The sequence below is a fragment of the Mustela nivalis genome (genome assembly GCF_964662115.1).
Source record: "Mustela nivalis genome assembly, chromosome: 2".
NCBI lineage: Eukaryota > Metazoa > Chordata > Mammalia > Carnivora > Mustelidae > Mustela > Mustela nivalis.
In genome coordinates this window covers 72,595,205-72,618,668 of record NC_139021.1, presented here as the reverse complement: position 1 = coordinate 72,618,668, position 23,464 = coordinate 72,595,205, and the positions used below count along the sequence as shown (strand labels likewise).

Below are 23,464 nucleotides of genomic sequence, written 5' to 3'. Positions count from 1 at the left end.
ACTGCTGATTGGTACTGGACTGCAGAATGAGCCAAAGACACCAGTTCAAGATTTGGCTTTGCCACTTTTTGGGTTTTAGCTGTACAGATTCAATATAAAGTTTTTTATGTTATACTCACCTTACAGATTCTATGATTCTAAGTTTCCTAACCTCTCTGGACTTCAGTTTCCTCATCTATAAAATGAGGGGAGTACAAAAACTCCTTAGAATCATCTACTACAGTATTCCAAAAGATAAGGTCATTTATATTTCCCTATTCCTTCTAACATGTCCCTAGCCCCTGACTCTCATAATTCTCTATCAACTTCTGGAAATACACGTATCACAAATGCCCTCAACTTCTGGAAATACACATATCACATAGGCCCTTGCTCCTCTCCTGGCAACAGAACTGTGCTACTGCAATCTGTTCTGTGACATAAAGCTTGAGATTTCACTTCCAGGGAGTGCTCAGAAAGGCAGGAGTCTTCTTTCCATATTACATATTCTTGAGCTGCTATATTCTTGAGCCACTACCCTCATCTTATTTTTATAGTCAGATTTTAGTTCTAATTTAATCACCACTGCCCACATGTATACCATGTCTAGAATGGAGCCAAGCCTACACTTGGCTTCCCATGCTGGTTACATCTAGGACCTCTATAATGATATAATTTGTGGTGCATCTGAAGGAGTGATTTCCAACTCCATGAGCTCCCTCACAATCTTAACCTTCCCAAATCCTTGACTCACTCCTACTTCCAGCTTATGTTTATGTATAGCAATAGATGAAGAGATAGAATTGTGTTGTTTATAGATGACGAGGAGGCAAAAAAGACTGAGAGCTGAAGTCAGACTAGCGGGGCTGCCAAAGTTGTCTTGCTGATGTCCAACTACATGCTGAGATTTACTACTAAATTGACAAGTATCTATTAAATGCACATGAATCCATGCATATTAAACACTTCTATTTTTACTCAGAATGTAAAAAAAAAATTATATCAGCAAACTGTGTAATACTTTTCATTAGAATAGTATCTGATTTTCTGTAAACCAATTGAAAAACTCTTGGGAAACCTTATTTATCCTCCTGAACAATCAGACTTTAATTGATTTGGATACTTACTTTGCTTACTTGATTTTGTAGGGATTGTGAGTTCTTTTGTTTCTTTCATTGATATCTTTTTTCCAGCTATTTCATTATAGATAGCTGATAGGTACTCTTCAGGAAGGTCTTTACTGTCATTGATACCTCTATTCATCTTTATATATTGTTCCTTTGTCATTTTATTTTTAACCTAGAAAGGAAAAACCATTATGATTCTTAAAACTTACTTAAAAACTATTCCTATTTTAAGAATATGTATACTCTTAGGAGAGAATTTAGAAATACTTTGAGGACAGGAAGGGGAAAATATTCAACATGTATTAAAATGAAAAACAGTCCTAGAAAATGAAGGCAATATAGAAAAGACCTAGCCTGGCATATGCTAATACACCTTCTCAGATGGGCACACAAGTAATTTATAGTAAGAAACAGGGAAATCAGATAATGAAACTATTTGTTTTTGCCCAAGGTTTAAGAGCTCTAGCTACAGTCTTTAAAAAAGGACCATGACAAATATTAAAAACATATGGTAGTAAAAAGATTCACATCTAGGGGTGCCTGGGTGGCTCAGAGGTTAAGCCTCTATCTTTGGCTCAGGTCATGGTCTCAGGGTCCTGGAATCGAGCCCCACATTGGGCGCTCTGCTCAGCGGGGAGCCTGTTTCCCCCTTTCTCTCTGCCTGCCCCTCTGCCTGTTTGTGATCTCTCTGTGTCAAATAAATAAATAAAATCTTAAAAAAAAAAAAATCAAGGGGCGCCTGGGTGGCTCAGTGGGTTAAGCTGCTGCCTTCGGCTCAGGTCATGATCTCAGGGTCCTGGGATCGAGCCCCACATCGGGCTCTCTGCTCAGCAGGGAGCCTGCTTCCTCCTCTCTGCCTGCCTCTTTGCCTGCTTCTGTTCTCTCTCTGTCAAATAAATAAATAAAATCTTAAAAAAAAATTCAAATCTTAGTTTGAGAAAACATAAATATGTTTTAATGACTTTAAAGCTGATTTTATATAACAGTGGATGCAAAGTAACAACTCAATTCATCTAAAATCAGATAACAATCTCCCTGACTCAGCATGGCAAACAAATGTTAGGTGATCCAGGTGAAGTATCTTCTGAACATTCTGTCTTGTTAACAGTACTCTGAACAGGAATGTCCTGCGCCACACCTTGATCAGTCTGTGGAATAATAATTTGTAGTTTATAAGATGTAGCCCTGTCACCAAACTTGAGAACTAGCACAGTCAAAATGTTTGTATCTCCCAAAACTCATCCAGGTCTTAGGACGTCTCTGAAGATACAGGCATATCTGGGAGAAACTGTTTGGGTCCATACTACCACAATAAAGTGAGTCAAATAAATTTTTTGGCTTCCTAGTACATATAAAAGTTATATTACACTGTACGATAGTCTACTAAGTGTGCAATAGCATTATGTCTAAGAAAACAATGTACATACCTTAATGCAAAAATACTTTATTGCTAAAAAATACTAACCATCATCTGAGCTTTCAATGGGTCATAATCACTGATCACAGATCATCATAACAAATGTAATAGTAATGAAAAAGTTTGATATATTGTGAAAATCACCAAAATGTGAGAGACATGAAATGAGCAAATGCTGTTGGAAAAATGGCGCTGACAGACTCGCTTGATGCAAGGTTGCCACAGACCTTCAATTTGTAAAAAACACAATTATCTGCAAAGTGTCATAAAGTAAAGCAAAATAAAACGAGGTATGCTGACTATTTATTCAATTATATACATTCCCACCTTCTCCCATTAAAGAATTTAAGGCAACACTAAAGATAAGACTCCTGTTAATTTATACAGTGCACAGAATATGCACAGAATAATAAGCAAGCCATAACTTGAAAAACTCATCTTCAGTCAGCACTTTAATAAATAAATAAATAAATAAATAAATAAATAAAGGTCATTTCTCCTGGATTTCTGACAAATAATAAAAAATAATGACTCAGGGACACTAAAATAAAAGACCATGTAAGTGCTGCCAATAAGACACTAAAAGAAGATTAACATCACCTGGAGATCTTGAGCATGGCATATTGTTTTACTATAATGCCAGAGACAAGAAGAAGTCTTGATAAAAATCTGAAGTAGCAGTACAATACACTTGTGGGTCTGGGTTGGGAAGTGGGCATGGGAGCTTTCAGAAGTGGGAGTAGGGAATACATGAATTTCAGATACCTTAAATAAACATATACATCTCAAACAGAACAATTCTGGCACAATGGGATTCTGAAAGTCAGATAAAACATAATCTTACTTTTCTTTTCCTGCTTATCTTTTATGGAACATTCCACTCTTTTGTTTTCATGTGCTTATTTATTTTTTAAAGATTTTATTTATTTGACAGAGAGAGATAGCAAGAGAGCACAAGACTGGGAATAGCAGGCAGATGGAGAGGGAGAAGCAGGCTCCCCACTGAGCAGGGAGCCCAACTCAAGGCTTGATCCCAGGACCCTGGGATCATGACCCGAGTTGAAGGCAGGTGCTTAACTGACTGAGCCACCTTTATGCGCTTATATTAAGCTGTGTTTAGTTTTAGTGTTTAAGTCACTTCAAGCCAGTTGTTACTATGATGGAGATTAATACACGCACAAAAATTAAATGTGTTCTAAATATACCTCAAGTTTTTAAAAAAATTCATTGATTCATACAATATATAAAAAATAGTCTAATTATAAATATTCTAGGTAAAAAAGAAACATAAATGATTTGGTTTAAATATTGTAACTCTGAAAACAAATAAGAATGAAAAGTCCTAGTTTTAAGGAATTCCTTTAAAGTTTACCTGTGTTCTTTAAAAATGATGCCATTTGTTATAGTTCATGTAATCTTGATGTAGTCAAAGCATATGGGGTCATGATTATGGGTTCAGTTCTCTAACTGAACCTTCCTTCATAGCAACTCATAAGCTCTTCGCTAACTGCAGGCTGCATATCAGGACATGATGCCAGCCAGCAGCAGTCTAACAGGGAGTGGGGAGACTACAAGTAGTTACCACTGCTAGACCAGGATACCACGCACATGTTCTATGGACAGAAATAAGTGCCATGAAGACACAGAACTGTTCTCAAGTAGTTGCCTAACTGATCTGTGTTCAGAAACTTTTAACAATCTGGGTACTATTAAAGGACATTAAAAGATGTTTCAATATTTCCTCAAAACAAATTTCACCAGGATGTACATATGTATGGGAAGATATGACATAGATGCATATAATGCTGAAAACTCATTTACAGAACCAAATTCTTTAAAAATGTAACATTTGGGACGCCTGGGTGGCTCAGTCGGTTAAGCTGCTGCCTTCGGTTCAGGTCCTAGGGTCCTGGGATCGAGTCCCACATTGGGCTCCTTGCTCAGTGGGGAGCCTGCTTCTCTCTCCGCCTCTGCCTGCCACTCTGCCTGCTTGTGCACACTCTCTCTCTGACAAATAAATAAAACCTTTTTAAAAAATTAAAAAAAACATATAACATTTTAAAAACAAATGGGTGGTAGTGTATTGATCTGGACCAAAACACCAGACAGAAAACTCGGATATGAAGGTATTCAAGTAAGTTACCATCTGTAGACTGCCTTATAACACCATAGAAAAAAGTATACTCTGTAATATTAACCTGAAAGGGAGCTGCTTTAACTACACTCCCAGTAATATGCCAAGGGAAATTTTTATTTTTATTTGTTTTTTAAAAGATTCTACTTATTTCTTTGAGAGAGAGAGAAAATGCATGTGACAAAGCACAAGTGAGCATGAGCAGGGGGAGAGGCGGTGGTGGGGAGTGGAGGGAGTGGGAAGAGGGAAAAGCAGATTTCCTTCTAAGAAGAGAACCCTATGTGGGGCTGGGATCATGTGGGTCCTGGGATCATGACCTGAGCAGAAGGTAAGAGCTTATCTGACTGAGCCACGAAGGCACCCTGCCATGGGCAATTTTTAAATGATTAAAATAGTAAATGACTTTTTAAGAAATGTCTATATAAAATCAAATAAATCGCTGATGAATGCATAGTTGTTGCATGTAATGCAATGCTTAACAGTAATTCTGCATATAATTCCCATCATACATTTGATATATACTTTCCATATCAACCCTGCCTTAAACATCTCAAAACACACACACAAAAATCCCTATACTGCAAAATTTAATCTTAATCTTCAAAGAAATTTTAATTTTTCCAAACCTCTAAGATTAGTAATAGTTTATTTCCTAAGAATAACAGATATAATTAGATGTTTATCCCTGAGAAGTATAAAGAAATTCTTGCAAATAAATGAATTTACAAAGGTAATTTTCCCCCAAAGATATCCAAGTATCGTTCTGAAACAAAGTATAAAATACCCAAAACTTTAAAAATAATTTTTTTTGCTAATGGGTATCAGAAATCAAGTGACAGTTCCTTAATATTTAAGAAGGAGTTATGAATTTTAAGAGGGAAAATAATTATCTCAATATCCTAGATATCTAATATTTTTAAATTACTGTTAATTTTTAAGAGTAATGATATTACGGTTATATTTAAATAGAGTATGTGTCTTTCAGAGACATACACTGAAATAAATACAGATGAAATGATATGACACCTGGGATTTACTTCAAAATGATCTGGGAGACAGAGAGGATATAGAATGAATAAGACCAGCCATAGTTGGTAAATGTGGAAGCTGGGTGATGGGTACAATGAAGGATTCCCATACTAACCACTCTATTGCTTAAGTCTGAAATGTTTAAAAGAAAAAAAAAAGTTTATGTAGTGTTTTTCCATGTTGTAATAAGTATAAGCTAAAGAACTAATATACATATTTTAACATTTATCTTAAGCTTTATACAGCTATTAATCATGAGACAAATATAGACTTACTTTTCAGGTATCTGAAAGTCTAAATAGAATTATTACCAAAAAACTTAAAAAAAAAAATTATTTATTTAGAGGCACCTGGGTGACTCAGTCAGTTAAGCATCTGCCTTTGGCTCAGGTCATGATCCCAAGGGCCTGGGATTGAGCCCCACATTTTCCATGGGGCTCCCTGCTCAACAGGCAGTTTGCTTCTCACTCTGCCTCTCCTCCCCTCCCTGCTCATGCCCTCATGTTCTCTTGCTCTCCCAAATAAAGTCTTAAAAATTTATTTATTTATTTATTTATTCATTTTGAGGTAGAGAGAGACAGAGAGCATGGGAGCATACCTGCATGGGGAAGGGCAGAGGGGGCAACAAAAATCCTAGCAGACTCCCTGCTAAGTGTGGAACCTGACACAAGGCTCCACCTCAGGACCCTGAGGTCAGTACCTGAGCCAAAATCAGTGCCCCCAGAAACCACATTTGTAAAATGAATACTACACCAAATTAAATACCCCAATTTGGTGACTGATTTCACTGAATAAGATTAAAATTTCAACTTGTACTTATTGAATTCAAAAGAACTTATTTAATTTGTACTGTCTATTACACATTGTACGTACCTGTGGACTGTGAAGATCTGTGGTCAGCATGATAATTGAATAAGCCAAAACATAAGCAGTATCTGCACTAGCAAAAAGGGTTTGTCTGGAAAAGTAAGTGTATCATGTTATAAACTTCTTTGTACAGTTGCATTTAAATAAATTATCTCAAACCTCCATAATTTTCTTTTGCAGGATTTATGTTCTAGCTCATATTACAAGTGTTTTTATGGAATTGTCTTATCACTTCTAGATGATAGACAATCTAAATTCTCTGGGTGTAACAGATGATGAATCTTCTGATGCTCCCTACCATAGTGTCTTGGGTATAGCTGGCAACCAATAAATACTTGAATTTGATCTTTCTTACCCTTGGTTGCATTCAAGGTATCTTGCAGCAAATTTTTCCATCAACCGATCGATTTTCTGAGCTTCCCCTGGAAGACGGAATCCTTCCAGAAACATACGGAGGGCTGAAACAAAGTCCTTTCCTGAAAAGTCATGTTGGTCCACAAATGCATACATGACTTCTTTGTTAAATTTATCATTATCTCCCAGGAACTCACCCACTTGAGTCTAAAGAACAAAAGATAAAAATACTGATATCCTAATGAAATGTTACATTTGCCAGAACAACATTTAAAGAATAGAAAAATCTACAAGATTCACAGGTTTTGACTACCTGGTTAACTATTTCAAACATGAAACTAAAAGTTAAACACACATGTTTATTATAAAAAGATATTCTTTTGAGTTTAGAAAATTAAAAAGCAAAATTAAGAATACCTAGGTTATTCTTTAATTTTTACTTACAAACTTAGGAGGGCACTTTTAAAGGGGAAACAGTATCTATCATTATTAACTTAAAAAGGAGTTTTACAGAGAAGGTTAGAATTTTTTTAAAATGGTATTCTTACAGAGTCTAATCTTTCCTCTTGATGTAAGAATTGGGCAATATCTTCAGGTGTAGTGCCAAGCATTCCTTGTTCTTGGAGGTACTGTATTCCTCTCTTTGGTTTCTTATTAAATCTAGATGATGTTAAAGTTAATAGAAACATTAGAAACAGAAAATCATTTGAAAAGAAGATCTTAAACTACAGTAAATTAATTTTCTAATACCACTTAGAAAATAGGTTACTTTATATAATCGATGCATGAATATGCAAACCATCGCATTATACGAAGTTTTATTTTTCTTTTCTTAGAAAAGAGTCTGAAGCAAAAAGGCCATCTTTATCAATGATATGAACCATTTTACTATTTGAGATAATGTCATGTTGTAGATAAGCTCTGAGTAAAGATATAAATACTAAATACCTCATGCTTTTAATATTTATACTCTCCTTAATGCTCAGGTAATCTTGGTTCATTCCATATACACCCACTGATTAAGTCTAAGTTTTCTGCTTTTATATTTTTATTTATTTTTAAATTTTATTTGTTTATTTGAGAGAGAAAGAACAAGCGAGCAGGAGCATGAGAAGGAGGAGGGTCAGAGGGAGAAGCAGACTCCCCGGGGAGCAGGGAGCCCAACATGGGACTTGATCCCGGGACTCCAGGATCATGACCTGAGCTGAAGGCAGTTACCCAACCAAGCCACCCAGGCACCCCAGTATTCTGCTTTTAAAGAAATCTGGTGACTGTTTAAACAACAATCTGACAGCATTATTTCCTTTATTAAAATAATCCCTAGATACCTGATGTTTTCAAAATCAAGTCCAAACTGACTAGATCGATAGACAAAATCTTTCTCAATACAGCTCTAGTTTATCTCATCCCCTCTCATCCATCTATTCCCACATATCCTAAAAGCAGAAAGCATTTCTGCAGTCTATTTCCTCAGTAAGTCCTTTACTTGCTCCATTCACTGTGGATTTCTCCTTCATGCTTAAGGATCCAGTTCAAAGGTCCTCTTCTTGTATCCACATCATTTAGTTTCTACTTTCATTACACCACTAATTACTTTGGTCCCTCATCACCTTCTCCTGGGTAATGGTACTTAAATGGTTATGCCATCTTCTGTTTTGCTCACATTCTAATCCATCCTTCGGGCAACTGGTGAAAAAATCTGTTGATGCTCCTCCTCTGACTAAAAGCCTTCAAATACCAGCATGCCAAAGTCAAAAAAACAAGATTAAAAACTTGCTTACATGGAGAATAAGGTCTTCTAGAATCTGGATCCAACTCAATGATCTCATTTCATATCCTGTGACTGCCCCCCGACCCTGCCTCTGCCATACTGATCAATAGTCCTCAAATGTTTCTCTTCTCTGTGCCACTGTACATGTCATTTTCTTTGTCTAAAATGTCCTTACCTGTCCTGTCCTAATGATTCCTGTCAAGTCCTAATTCATACCATAAATCAAACGTCTTACAATGTTTTTAATTTTAATTTTAAAATCAAACATTTTTCACTGAGATAGGCATAATCTCTGCTCTCCAGAAGCTCTCTTTCTAATAAAACAAACATGATTTTTTAAAAATTATAAAATTAAAAATGCAGCAGAGAGAGTCAATTATCATATGGTTTCACTTATTTGTGGAGCATAACAAATAGCATGGAGAACATGGGGAGATAGAGAGGAGAAGGGAGTTTGGGGAAATTGGAAGGGCAGATGAATCATGAGAGACTATGGACTCTGAAAAACAATCTGAGGGTTTTGAAGGGGCAGGGGGTGGGAGGTCGGGGTACCAGGTGGTGAGTATTAGAGAGGGCACGGATTGCATGGAGCACTGGGTGTGGTGCAAAAATAATGAATACTGTAAGCAGAGAAAGACAACTATCATATGCTCTCCCTGATAAGAGGAAGTGGTGATGCAACATGGGGGCTTAAGTGGGTAGGAGAAGAATAAATGAAACAAGATGGGATTGGGAGGGAGACAAACCATAAGTGACTCTTAATCTCACAAAACAAACTGAGGGTTGCTGTGGGGAGGGGGTTTGGGAGAAGGGGGTGGGATTATGGACATTGGGGAGGGTATGTGCTTTGGTGAGTGCTGTGAAGTGTGTAAACCTGGTGATTCACAGACCTGTACCCCTGGGGATAAAAATATATGTTTATAAAAAATAAAAAATTTTAAAAAAATGAATACTGTAATGCTGAAAATAAAAAATAAATTTAAAAAAATGCAGTAATTAATGTATTGACAAGGTAAGATAGCACAGAAAAGGAAGTAACAAACAGAGATAGTTGTGATACATTTCCTGAGGAAGGTGACTGTGAAACTGAGCTTTGAACAAGAACTATGTATTTCATAAAAAGAAAGAAAAACCATCTCAGAGAGGAAGGGGGTCATTCTAACACATGGAAGCATAAAACAGCACGACATTATAACAAACAGCTCTGCGTTGTTGGAAGGAAGAAGTAAGCTAAAGAAGTGGCAGGTGATGAAGCTTAGACTCCAGCAGACCTATATCATGAAGGGTACTATATATCCTATTATAAGAAGCTGTGACTTTATTCTTTAAAAGCAAAAGAGGGGGGTAGAAACACCGATCTCTCATTCAAGAGAGATCATTCTAATTAAGTGTAAGAAAGACTACAGAATAAATAAGATCAAAGAAAGGTAGGCCAATTAAAAGATTACATGAGTCAAGGCAAGAAATGGAGTTGGTTTGACTTGCGAGAACAACTGTGGGAGATGGAGAGAAGAGATACATAGCACAGATATTTAGGAGGTACATTCAAAAGGATTTACTGACAGATTAAGTACAAGGGGAAAAAAATCTAAGTAACTCCCAGGATTCTAGCTTATAAATTTGGTAGCAAGCTGGGGTTACTAGCCTAAGTAAGAAATACAGAAACAAAAGTGTTATATTTGTCTTGGTTTTTGGTTAAGAGTATTAGAGGTTGATTATGGAGAGAATGGAAACTGATAAATTTTTATGTTATGGACACACTGAGTGTGAGAACCTAAGCAATACCGAATAGAAATGTCCAACGCGCAATTAGAGGCATGCGTCTAGACTTCAGTAGAGGTATTTTTGCTTAAAGGAACGCTTGAGAGTGGTGACATGCTAGCACATACACAGTAGCTGAAGCCCTGAAAAAGAACATGATCATCTAGGAGAAATTACAAAGTAAGAAAAGAACTGTGGGACAGAACTCTGGAAATGCTAAGCTGTATGCAGGAGATAAACAGCCCATAAGAAGACTGACTGAGATGGCATGGTCAGAATGGCAGGAAGAACAAGAGAGTGGTGCTATAGTCACGAAAGAGTGTAATGAGCATAACAACATGAAAGCATTCTCACTAAAGTATGAAGCAGAGATCAAGTCCAGGGGCAGAAAGGCTGACTAGAGACTAAGAAGACCTCCACTATGAAGTCCTGTGATGACTCCAACATAGTCCCCAAGTACTTCAAATAGAGCTATCATATCTTGGCAGCACTCTGTATATGATTATGGACAATACATGGTATTATTTTGGAAAACGATTTTTGCCCATATTTAGGCTGTAATCTCAAATACAAGAACCAACGCTTTCATTGTTCTTGGCATACAGACCCAAACACCAAATATATGTTTGCTGAGTAACATTTGCTAAGAATTTCAATATGAATATCTGATTACACATACTAGACCTTGAGTTCCTCAGAAGCCATGGCTGTTTCATTCATCAGGTTTCCCTAGGACCCCGCATAATGTCAGGAACTGATGGGACTTTGATAAATATTGACTGAAAAACTGGAATGAATGAACTATTAATGGCTATTTCCTGAGGCAATTTTGCGAGATTTTATAATTTTATGACAATAAACATGTACACATTTTGTCTTTTTTTTTTTTACATTAACAATAAAAAAATGGAACCTGAACATTCACCAAAAGGTACTATTTAAGAATCAGGAAGAAATGCTTTATAGAAGTAGCAAACCAATATACAAGGGAATTTTTAACAGTTTATAGTAGCTAGATCCACAGAGAAATGTCAGCAACTTCATTTTTTCTTCTAGCTTCTCTTTGAAAGACATGGGTTAAGGAGAATTTCAGACCAATATCACTGATGAATATGGATGCTAAGCTTCTCAACAAGATCCTAGCAAAAAGGATCCAACAGCACATTAAAAAGATTATCCACCATGATCAGGTGGGATTCATCCTGCTACAAGGATGGTTCAACATTCGCAAATCTATCAATGTGATAAAACAAATTAATATGAGAAGAGAGAAGAACCACATGGTCCTCTTAATTGATGCAGAAAAAGCATTTGACAAAATCCAGCATCCTTTCCTGATTAAAATGCTTCAAACTATAGGGATAGAGGGAATATTCCTGAACTTCATAAAATCTATCTATGAAAGACCCATAGCAAATATCATCCTCAATGGGAAAAAGCCTGCAGCCTTCCCGTTGAGATCAGGAACACGACAAGGATGGCCACTCTCACCACTCTTGTTCAACATAGTATTAGAAGTCCTAGCAACAGCAATCAGACAACAAAGAGAAATAAATTGGCAATGAAGAAGTCAAACTCTTTTTGCAGATGACATGATTCTTTATATGGAAAACCCAAAAGACTCCACCCCCAAACTACTAGAACTCATACAGCAATTCAGCAATGTGGCAGGATACAAAGTCAATGTACAGAAATCAGTGGCTTTCTTAAACACTAACAATGAAAATACAGAAAGGGAAATTAGAGAATCGATTCCATTTACTATAGCACCAAGAACCATAAGATACCTGGGAATAAACCTAACCAAAGAGGTAAAGGATCTGTACTCAAGGAACTACAGAACACTCAAAGAAATTAAAGAAGACACAAAAAGATGGAAGACCATTCCATGCTCTTGGATCGGAAGAATAAACATTGTTAAAATGTCTATACTGCCTAGAGCAATCTATACTTTTAATGCCATTTCGATCAAAATTCCACTGGTATTCTTCAAAGAGCTGGAGCAAATAATCCAAAAATTTGTATGGAAGCAGAAGAGACCCCGAATCACTAAGGAAATGTTGAAAAACAAAAATAAAACTGGGGGCATCATGCTACCTGATTTCAAGCTTTACTACAAAGCTGTAATCACCAAGACAGCATGGCACTGGCATAAGAACAGATACACAGACCAGTGGAACAGAGTAGAGAGCCCAGATATGGACCCTCAACTCTATGGTCAAATAATCTTCGACAAAACTGGAAAAAATATACAGTGGAAAAAAGACAGTCTCTTCAATAAATGGTGCTGGGAAAACTGGACAGCTATATGCAGAAGAATGAAACTTGACCATTAACTTATACCGCACACAAAGATAAACTCAAAATGGATAAAAGACCTCAATGTGAGACAGGAATCCATCAGAATCCTAGAGGAAAACATAGGCAGTAACCTCTTCGATATCAGCCACAGCAACTTCTTTCAAGATATGTCTCCAAAGGCAAAGAAAACAAAAGCGAAAATGAACTTTTGGGACTTCATCAAAATCAAAAGCTTCTGCACAGCCAAGGAAACAGTCAACAAAACAAAGAGGCAACACATGGAATGGGAGAAGATATTTGCAAATGACAGTACAGACAAAAGGTTGATATCCAGGATCTATAAAGAACTCCTCAAACTCAACACACACAAAACAGATAATCATATCAAAAAATGGGCAGAAGATATGAACAGACACTTCTCCAATGAAGACATACAAATGGCTATCAGACACATGAAAAAATGTTCATCATCACTAGCCATCAGGGAAATTCAAATAAAACCACACTGAGATACCACCTTACACCAGTTAAGTTAGAATGGCCAAAATTAGCAAGACAGTTAACAACATGTCTTGGAGAGGATGTGGAGAAAGGGGAACCCTCTTATGCTGTTGGTGGAATGCAAGTTGGTGCAGCCACTTTGGAGAACAGTGTGGAGATTCCTCAAGAAATTAAAAATAGAGTTTCCCTATGACCCTACAATTATACTTCTGGGTATTTGCCCCAAAGATACAGATGTAGTGAAAAGAAGGGTCATCTGTACCCCAATGTTTATAGCAGCAATGGCCACGGTCGCCAAACTGGAAAGAACCAAGATGTCCTTCAACAGACGAATGGATAAGGAAGATGTGGTCCATATACACTATGGACTATTATGCCTCCATCAGAAAGGATGAATACCCAACTTTTGTAGCAACATGGATGGGGCTGGAAGAGATGATGCTGAGTGAAATAAGTCAAGCAGAGAGAGTCAATTATCATATGGTTTCACTTATTTGTGGAACATAACAAATAGCATGGAGGACAAGGGGAGATGGAGAGGAGAAGGGAGTTGAGGGAAACTGGAAGGGGAGATGAACCATGAGAGACTATGGACTCTGAAAAACAACCTCAGGGTTTTGAAGGGGCGGGGGGGTGGGAGGTTGGAGGAACCAGCTGGTGGGTATTAGGGAGGGCACATATTGCATGGAGCACCGGGTGTGGTGCAAAAAACAATGAATACTGCTATGCTGAAAAGAAATAAAAAAAAAGAAAAAAAGAAAGACATGGGTTATTAGTGGAATGAAAGCAGCATGGTACTATTTGGATAGAAGACAGTCCAGGAGCAGGCTGATGCCACTTGGCTTTGTGGGAAAACTTTGTAAGATCTGGGTCTGGTAGAGTAGCCAGGTTGGAAAAGGAGGTCATTACCTTACCAACATATAAAATTGAAATTGGTGACAATGGATCAATAACAAGAGTAGCACATTTGTAATCCAACAGGAGAAAATATAAAGCCTATAAAGAAGCAATGTTAGTTAGCTGGCTATTAGAAATTTCATACTGTAAATTTTTTGACTTCTCATCTGCTTAGGAAATACAATGGGTGATTTTATAACTGAGCTATCAAATGAACAATGCAAAACTACTGAGATAACATTCTCCAACAGCATGTAAGGTATGCTGCAAAATTAATTTAATGTGCATTATAAACGTCTCTTGGGCTAGACTGCAAAAAATGAGGAGAGCTGAATAAGAAGTCACTACAAGTCCTGGATACAGAGACCTCTGCCCAATTTACTCATTGAAAGGGGGTAATGAGAAGGGAACAGAAATATTCCAAAGATGTAGAGAAACCCAGGGCATGGATGATATAGTACTAGCAGAAGAATATTCAGTAACATTTCTTCCTAAAATTGGACACTCACAAATCTATTCCTTGTTCTATTATTTCTTTTTGTTGTTTTAGGACTTCAAATTGTTCTGGATTATCAGTGCCAGACATCTGCGTACTATAGCTGCCTATTCCTGATGATGATGTTGACTCCAGGGAATTCAAACTTCCATATCTGTTTATTGTCTCAGGGTGTTTGATTTCACTTGTCTCTTGCTCCAATGGTTTTTCTTGACCTGTAAGTAGAAAGACTGATACAGTAAATTAATCTCTCAGATATGTAAAAGGTTAAAAAAAAAAAACTCTCAAGGGAAGATACTTCAATGTTTCTTAGATAACTATGCAATACCTGGAAAATAATAAGTGCTATCACAGATAATATACTCTGATATTAAAACACACTGGAATTAGAATATGTACAATGTGCACTATTAAAAGTTCTTTTTGCAGTTGCAGGGCTAAGTAGCCACTGGCTCTCAGTTCATGCCTCATGAGAAATAATTTTCCCTCAAAAGACTCTTGACTGATGGAATACTAGGGTAGACCAGTAGCTATGAGCTTTTCTCCTAGTAAGGGTAAATGTCAAACATAGGTGAACAATTCAATCTTAAATATCTTGGCTTGTGTAAATTTTCTTCTATAGTTATCTTTTTACAAAGCTGTATAAATATGCTTCCCTTTAACATATTATTCAAGTATTTCTAGGAAGACTTAGAAGAAAAAAGTTTGGATAACTAAGTTAGAACTTCGTAATTTTAAAGTTAATATTTAACTCATACAGAATGCTTTCTTTATCAGCTAAATGAAAAAAGAGGTCACAAAACTGGCCTAAAGCCAACTGGAACTATCCTCTTCAAAATACCATTCACTTGAAATGACAAAGAATTAAAACTCAAAATATCACCTTACCAAGAGTTGTCTGAGAGTTGGGATTCACATACTGATCCTTACTCCATTCAACCATACACTTCAAAATTGACACTAAACATTCTAAACCTTTTTTCCTCAGGCTCAATTCCTACAAAATAATTCATAAAAAGAATAAAAACAAAAAGTTCTTTTAAAAAAACACATAGCTCTTCCTTGACCAAGTTTGAATTTGAAAATGCTTTTAAAGTTCTTACCTGAACATTACTCATACCAAGTTCTTGACTGCCCCGTCCTTGAGCAATTTTTGATAGATCATTTACTAGTCTTTCAAATATATTCGCTGCATTTAAATCACAGTCATAGTTTACATAAATATCCACTACACTCTGAGCATCTGTAACAATATAATATATTACTTTTTAAAAAAAAGGCATCATGTAAGTAAGTATATTTTGGCTTTTTTAAATAGTTTTTTTTTTTTTTTTAAATTTTATTTATTTGTCCGACAGAGAGAAAGAGAGAATAAGCAGGGGGAACATGGAACAGGGCATATGGAGAGGGAGAAGCAGGCTCCCCACTGAGCAGTGAGTCAGATATAGGACTGAATCCCAGGACCCTGAGATCATGACCTGAAACTAAGGCAGCTGCTTTACTGGGGAGCCACTCAGGCATCCCTTAAATATCTCTTAATAAGGAAAGATAATAAAGATAATTTCAAATACCTGCACAGATCCTTGTCAATGTCTGAATAACCATCCATTTGTGGTCAAATGAGCTGGTAGAAGTTTCCAAAATGTACAGGAAAATTTCTTTAAAGAACACCTGTGATTAGGGAAAAAACGCTGTTTAAAATATTATTTGTAATGCATATATGTGATCACTTTTTAAACATCCCAAAGCTGTACAGCAGAGATTAGGATCCAGGCTCCTCTGGAGTTCAACTCCTTTTGAGTTCCATCTCTGAAACATCAGTACTAAGCTAACTTGGGTGTGTGACTTAAACTAAGCCCTCATAGTAGGAGTACTGAACTTCACATTGTTTTGTTTGCTATCACACAGCCACTACAAAGGAAATCTGCAAAGTCCTCTGGTAAGAATTTCATGAACTTATTTACAAAACAAATGTAATTCATACTTCACTTTTTAAACCCCCAAAGATTATACATTTATTCATCAGTTATGTTTTTCTGAAGTTATAACAGGTGCCTAATTTTCCTAAATTTAAATGTATCTAATGCACTAATCCACACAATTAAAAAACTATTTTTTAAAAGATTTTATTTATTTATTTGACAGAGAGAGACAAAACAAGAGAGGGAACAAAAGCAGGGGGAGTGGGAGAGGGAGAAGCAGGTTTCCCCGAGGAGCAGGGATCCCAGTGTGGGGTTTGATCCCAGGACCCTGGGATCATGACCTGAGCTGAAGGCAGACACTTAACGAATGAGCCACCCAGGTGCCCCCAATAAAAATATCCTCTTATACTATGATATTTTTATAATTACTCACATAGTGGAAATCTCTACTATCCGAAAACAACAAGCTATTTCTTACTATTCTTTACACCAAATGATGTCAAATAAAAAGGAGTTCACCCAATTAAGTAAATTACAACTTAAAAGCTAAGAAAGGGGGTTGCCTGGGTTGCTCAGTGGGTTAAAGCCTCTGCCTTCAGCTCAGGTCATGGTCCTGGCGTCCTGGGATCGAGCCCCGCATCGGGGGCTCTCTGCTCAGCAGCGAGCCTGCTTCTCTTCCTTTCTCTCTCTCTGCTTGTGATCTCTGTCTGTCAAATAAATAAATAAAATCTTAAAAAAAAAAAAAGCTAAGAAAGAATTTCTACATTCAAATTTATTTTGGAAAAGTGATTGATTTAAAAAGGGATGACTCAAACAGAAAATCAAAAGCCACACATTAAAATTTAGGGAGCTTATATGCTCCAGAAATGCATACTGATAACATGAGGTGACTAATGTCTTTCTCCCTAAATGGGTGAGGTACCCTTGAAATATGCTTGTCTTTCACAAAATCCAACAAATTTCTATTAGTTTCTTAATGTCAGCAGCATTTTCCACAAGAGCATAACTTTTTAAGAAGGTAGGGACCAGGTGTTTCTGGCTAAGCACTGTATCTACAGTGCATAGCATACAGCAGCTGTTCAATAAATATTTACAATCACATTTCCTAAACACTGCCCCTAGGCACCGCTGCAGCCAACTCAGAGATGCATGACAATATCTGAGGGAAAATGCACAACTGTTTGCCTCCTTGCTGTGAAAGCAAGGGGCAGTGGACATGACACTTGCTGAGGCCAGAGAGCATGGGTAGCTGCAGTGCTCCCCTGCCCCTTGACTGAGGCTGGTGAGCACAAGCGCATGTGGCATTCTCTTGCACCCAACCTAAACTCAGCAAACACAAAGATGAGGCACTCTGCCACAGCACTGCCGAAATCCCCAGACACTGCCTTTCAGAAGTCTGAAGGCAGCAAGGGTGCCCCTTCCCCCACATTCTCCAGCTGCCTTACTATAGCCAGTGAGTGTGTGCAATCCACAGAGGAAATATCACTTGACTGCCTGGCCCTGGTGGCCAAGAGAGCTGGCATTCAGAGCAACATGGGACTGTAACAATCAGAAAGACTGTTCTTGGCATGCCACCATCCATAGGGTATTGCAGACAGCAAACTGAGACAAAAAAGGTCTTCCTGTAAAAAAGCTCTATTTACTTAGCCTGGAAGCTTCAGCTTGAGAACAGGCTTCATGTCTCCTTCACCTCTAGAGGTGAAAAAGATGCTCCCAGGGACTGTAAACAGGAAGAAGCCATGTTTTGCACATCCCCTGGCCTTGCTACAATTTGACCAGGCTTCCAACAAAGGAGTTTATGCACTTCCCTGGGGTCAGGATTTTTGTCACTGTCACACAAGGAACATCTTCATATCTCCTAATCTGGAGAATAGGACTGTATATATCTGCATATTTAAAAGTAGCTGCCTGAGGGAGTGGCTTCCAAATAGCCTGAAACTAGGTGCTAAATGAGATTCCTCCCCAGGGATCACTGACAGGACAAGGCACGTCCTCAACAACAGATGCCTATCAAGAATAAATGAGGGGTCTGGATAATCACAAAGGTTCCAGGGACGGCCAAGAGCCAGGGCAAGTCTGAATGAGAAGGATCATCACCTGCACAAGCCCACTTCCTGAAGACAGAGAGGTACCTGTTTTACCCAATACACAGAAACAGAGAGTCAAGCAAAATGAGGAAACAGAAATAGATTTCAAACAAAAAAACAAGGCAGAACCTCAGAAAAATATCTTAATGATATACATATAAGTGATCTACATGATAAAGAATTCAAAGTAATGGTCCTAAGGATGCTCACAGAATGTGGTACAGGAATGGATGAGAACTTTAAGAAAGACAGAAAATGAAATAGGAAACAAGTCTAAGAGCTAAGGAACACAGTTTAACTGAACTGAAAAATAACACTCGTGGGATTCAACAGAAACTGAGCCAAACAGGTAAGGACCAGTGATCTACCAATCAGGGCAGTAGTCCCAAAAGAAGAGTGAGAGAAAGGGGCAGAAGACTTATCTGAAGATTTAATGGCTAGAAATTTCCCTGAGGGAAAGAAACAGACATCTAAGTCCAGGAAGCCCAAAGAGTTACAAATGAGATGAATTCAGAGAGGTCCACACCAAGACACATTAAAATTAAAATGTCAAAAGTTAAAGATAGAGAAAAATCTTAAAGCAGCAAGAGAAAAACAACTAGCTGTGTACAAGGAAAAACCCGTATCAAGAGAAATCTGAGCAGAAACTGTGTAGCCAGAAGGGAGTGACATGAGATATTCAAAGTGGTGAAAGGAAAAAAAAAAAAAACTTGCAACCGATACTCTAACAAGCAAGGTTATCATCCAGATTTCAAGGAAGGACAGAGTTTTCCAGACAAGCAAAACCAAAGGAGTTCATTATAATTAAACTGTCTTCATAAGTAATAGTAACAAGACTTCTTTCAGCTGAAAAGAAATGATACTAATAAACAAGAAAACATACAATAGTAAAAATCTCACTAGAAAAGGCACATTATAGTACAGGTAGTAAATGAATCACTTCTAAAGCTACGAATAAAGTTAAAAAAACAAAAGTTAAGTAAAACTACAATAATTTAGTTAAGGGCTACATAAAATAAAAAGATGTAAAAAGCAACATCAAAAACATAAAATGGGGAGGGAGTAAAAATGCATTTTAGGAGTGTGTTCAAATTTAAGTTGTGATCAACTTAAAATAAACTGATATATACACAAGGGGATAAATCTGAACCTCACCATATCCACAAACCAAAAACTTGTAGTAAATATATAAAACAAAATTAGAAAGGAATCTAACCATAATGCTAAAAAAAAAAAAAAAGTCATCAAACCACAATGCAAGAGAAAAAGAGAAAGGAATAGAACAGTCATGAAAAAAAATAACAAATTGGCAGTTAAGTATTTATCAACAATTACTGCAAATATAAATGGACTAAATGCCCTAATCAAAAGATATATATATATAATGGCTGAATGAATGAAAAAACAAGACACGTCTATATTACTTCCTACATGACACTCATTTCAGACGTAAGAACACATACATACAGACTTCAAAATGAAAGAATAGAAAAGATACTCCATGCAAAGGGAAGTGAAAAGCAAGCTATACTCATTTCGGACAAAAAAGACTAAAACAAAGACAGTAATAAAAGATAAAGAGGGGCAGTAAATAATGATAAAGGGGTCAGTCCAGTAAGAAGATAGAATACTGATATATGTGCCATACATTAGAAGCACTGAAATATATAAGGCAAATACTAACAGACCTAAAGGGAGAAAATGACAGCAGTACAGAAAGAAATTTCAATCCTCCACTTATATGAATGGATAAATCATCCAGACAGAGTATCAGTAAGGAAACACTGTGTCTTAAACAACCCATTAAACCAGATGGATCTAATAGATGTACAGACAACCCTTGAAAAACATGGGTTTGAACTAAGCAGTCCAACTCGTATGTGGATTTTTTTTCTTCAAGTTTCTTTTTTTTTTTTTTTTCTAAATTCCAGTTAGTTAACATACAGTGTAAAATTAGTTTCAGGTGAAGAACTTAGTGATCCGTCTCTTACCTACAACACCCAGTGCTCACTGCTACTAGTGACCTCCTTCACCCATCACACATTTAACCCATCCCCCTCCAGTAACCCTTAGTTTGGTCTCTATAGTTTGTTCCTGGTTTGCCTCTCTTTCTCTCTTTTCTTTCCCATATGTTCATCTATTTTGCTTCTTAAATTCCACATATGAGCAAAATCATATGGTATTTGTCTTTCTCTGACTTACTTTGCTTAGTATAATACTCTCTAGCCCCATCTTATGTGGATTTCTTAATACAGTACAGCACTGTAAAGATATTTTCTCTTATGATTTTCTTAATGTTTTTTCTCTAGCTTATTGTAACACAGTATATCATACATACAATATACAAAATATATGTTGACTGACTGTTATCAGTAAAGGCTTCCAGTCAATAGTAGGCTATTAGTAGTTAAGTTCTGGAAGAGTCAGATAGTTAACATGAATTTACAACTATGCAGGAGGTCAGTGTCTCGAACCCTGTATCATTCAAGCATTAACAGCATGCAGAACTCCAAAACAGAATGTACATCCCTTCTCAAATGCACATGGAACACTCTCCAGGACAGATCACTCACATTTTAGACCACAAAACAAGTCTCAATAAATTCAAGAAGACTGAAATCATATTGAACACCTTGTTCAAACACAATGGTTTAAAATTAGAATTTACAAGAAGAAAAACTGAAAAACTACAAATAAGTGGACATTAAACAACACATTACTGAACAACTGAGTCACAGGAGAAATAAAAAAACTACCCTGAAATGAATGAAAACAACTATAACATACCAAAATCTGTAGGATGCAGCAAAAGTGGTCCTAAGAGGGGAACCATTGCAATATAAGTCTACTTCAAGAAACAAGAGAAATCTCAAATGAACAACTTACTTTCCACCTCAAGGAATTGAAAAAAGAATACATGGAACCTAAACTTAGGAAGGAAAAATAAAGATCAGAGTGGAAATAAATGAAAGAGAGACTAAAAATACAACAGAAAAGATCAAAAAACAAAGAAAGACACACACATTGACAAACCCTCAGGCTGCCTCACCAAGAAAAAAAGAGACAGCGCTCAAACAAAATTGGAAATGAAATAGGAGGTTACAGCTGATTTCACAGATATAAAAAGGATGACAAAAGACTACTATGAACAATTATATACCAACAAATGGAACAACCTAGAAGAAATGCCTGAATTCCTAGAAACATACAATCTTCCAAGAATGAATCAGGAAGAAAGAGGAAATCTGAATAGACCAATTACTGGTAAGGAGATTCAATCAGTAATCAGTCTCCTCAATCACTGGTATCGGGCAAACCGGACAGCTATATGTGAAATGAAACTGAACCACTATCTTATACCATATACAAAAATGAATTCAAAATGGATTAAAGAATTGTCTGTAAGACCTTTAACCCTAAAACTCCTAGAAAAAAATATAGGTGGTAAACTTGTTGATATCTTTGTTAGTGATGTCTATTTGGATCTGATTCTAAAGGCAAGGGAAATAAAATCATTTAGTAAACAAATGAGACTACATCAAACTAAACAGCTTCTGCACAGCAAAGGAAACCATTAATGAAATGAAAAGGCAATCTACTAAATACAAGACATCTGCAAATCATATATTTAATAAAGATTAATATCTAAAATACATAAAGAACTTATACAACTCAATAGCAAAACAAAACAAAAAATTGATTAAAAAATAGGCAGAGGATATGAACAGACATTTTTCCAAAGGAGACAAATAGAGATGGCCAACAGGTACATGAAAAGTTGCTCAAAATCACTATTCATCAAGGAAATGCAAATCAAAGCCACAATGAGATATCACCTTACACTTGTCAGGATGGCTATTACCAAAAAGATAAGAAATAACAAGTGCTGGGGCGCCTGGGTGGCTCAGTGGGTTAAGCTGCTGCCTTTGGCTCAGGTCATGATCTCGAGGTCCTGGGATCGAGTCCCGAATCGGGCTCTCTGCTCAGCAGGGAGCCTGCTTCCCTCTCTCTCTCTCTGCCTGCCTCTCCATCTACTTGTGATTTCTGTCAAATAAATAAATTAAAAAAAAAAAAAAAAGAAATAACAAGTGCTGATGAGGATGTAGAGAAAAGGGAAATCTTGTGCACCACTGGTGGGGATATAAACTGATACAGCCACTCTGAAAAACAGTATGGCCTCAAAAAAATTAAAAATAGAGTTACTATATAATACAGCAATCCCACTAATGGGTATCTATACAATGAAATGAAAACACTAATTTGAAGAGATACATGATGCCTATGTTTACTGCAGCATTATTTACAATAGACAATATATGGAAACAGCCTCAGTGTCTATGAATGGATCAAGAAGATATTATATATATGTACAACAGAACACTACTCAGCCACAGAAAAGAATTCAAATCTTGTCATCTGCAACAACATGGATGAAACTTGCAAGTATTATGCTAAGTGTAAAGGCAGAAAAAGACAAATACTGCCATGATGTCACTTACATTTGGAGTCTTAAAAACAAAAAAGAAACAAAGCTCCGACTCACAGAAAACAGGCTGATGGCTGACAAAGGGGTGAGGATGTGGAAATTCTAAATAGGTACAGGGGATTAAGAGGTATAAACTCCCAGTTATGAAATAAGTCATGGGATGTAATACACAGAATGGGGAATATAGTTAATGATCTTGTATTAACTTTGTGAGACAGCAGATGGTAACTAGATTTATTGCACTGATCATCCTGTAATTGTACACAAATGTTGAATCCTTACATTGTACACCTGACACTAATAATACTGTTAATATCAGTTATACTAAACAAATA

At 36.7% G+C, this 23,464-nt stretch overlaps 1 protein-coding gene across 2 annotated transcripts in view; it reads right to left on the bottom strand.

Annotated features, from left to right (window-relative positions):
- The window catches only part of ARFGEF1 (ARF guanine nucleotide exchange factor 1), a 151,243-nt gene that overhangs the window by 51,209 nt on the left and 76,570 nt on the right, over window positions 1-23,464 (bottom strand). For both annotated transcript variants that reach the window (XM_082719102.1, XM_082719103.1), the window contains 8 exons: window positions 16,206-16,305; window positions 15,738-15,877; window positions 15,523-15,631; window positions 14,648-14,849; window positions 7,456-7,567; window positions 6,909-7,114; window positions 6,560-6,644; window positions 1,107-1,278 (listed from right to left, as the gene is read on the bottom strand). In XM_082719102.1, the coding sequence (XP_082575228.1) occupies window positions 1,107-1,278; window positions 6,560-6,644; window positions 6,909-7,114; window positions 7,456-7,567; window positions 14,648-14,849; window positions 15,523-15,631; window positions 15,738-15,877; window positions 16,206-16,305 (1,126 nt within the window). The remainder of the gene's footprint in view (window positions 1-1,106; window positions 1,279-6,559; window positions 6,645-6,908; window positions 7,115-7,455; window positions 7,568-14,647; window positions 14,850-15,522; window positions 15,632-15,737; window positions 15,878-16,205; window positions 16,306-23,464) is intronic.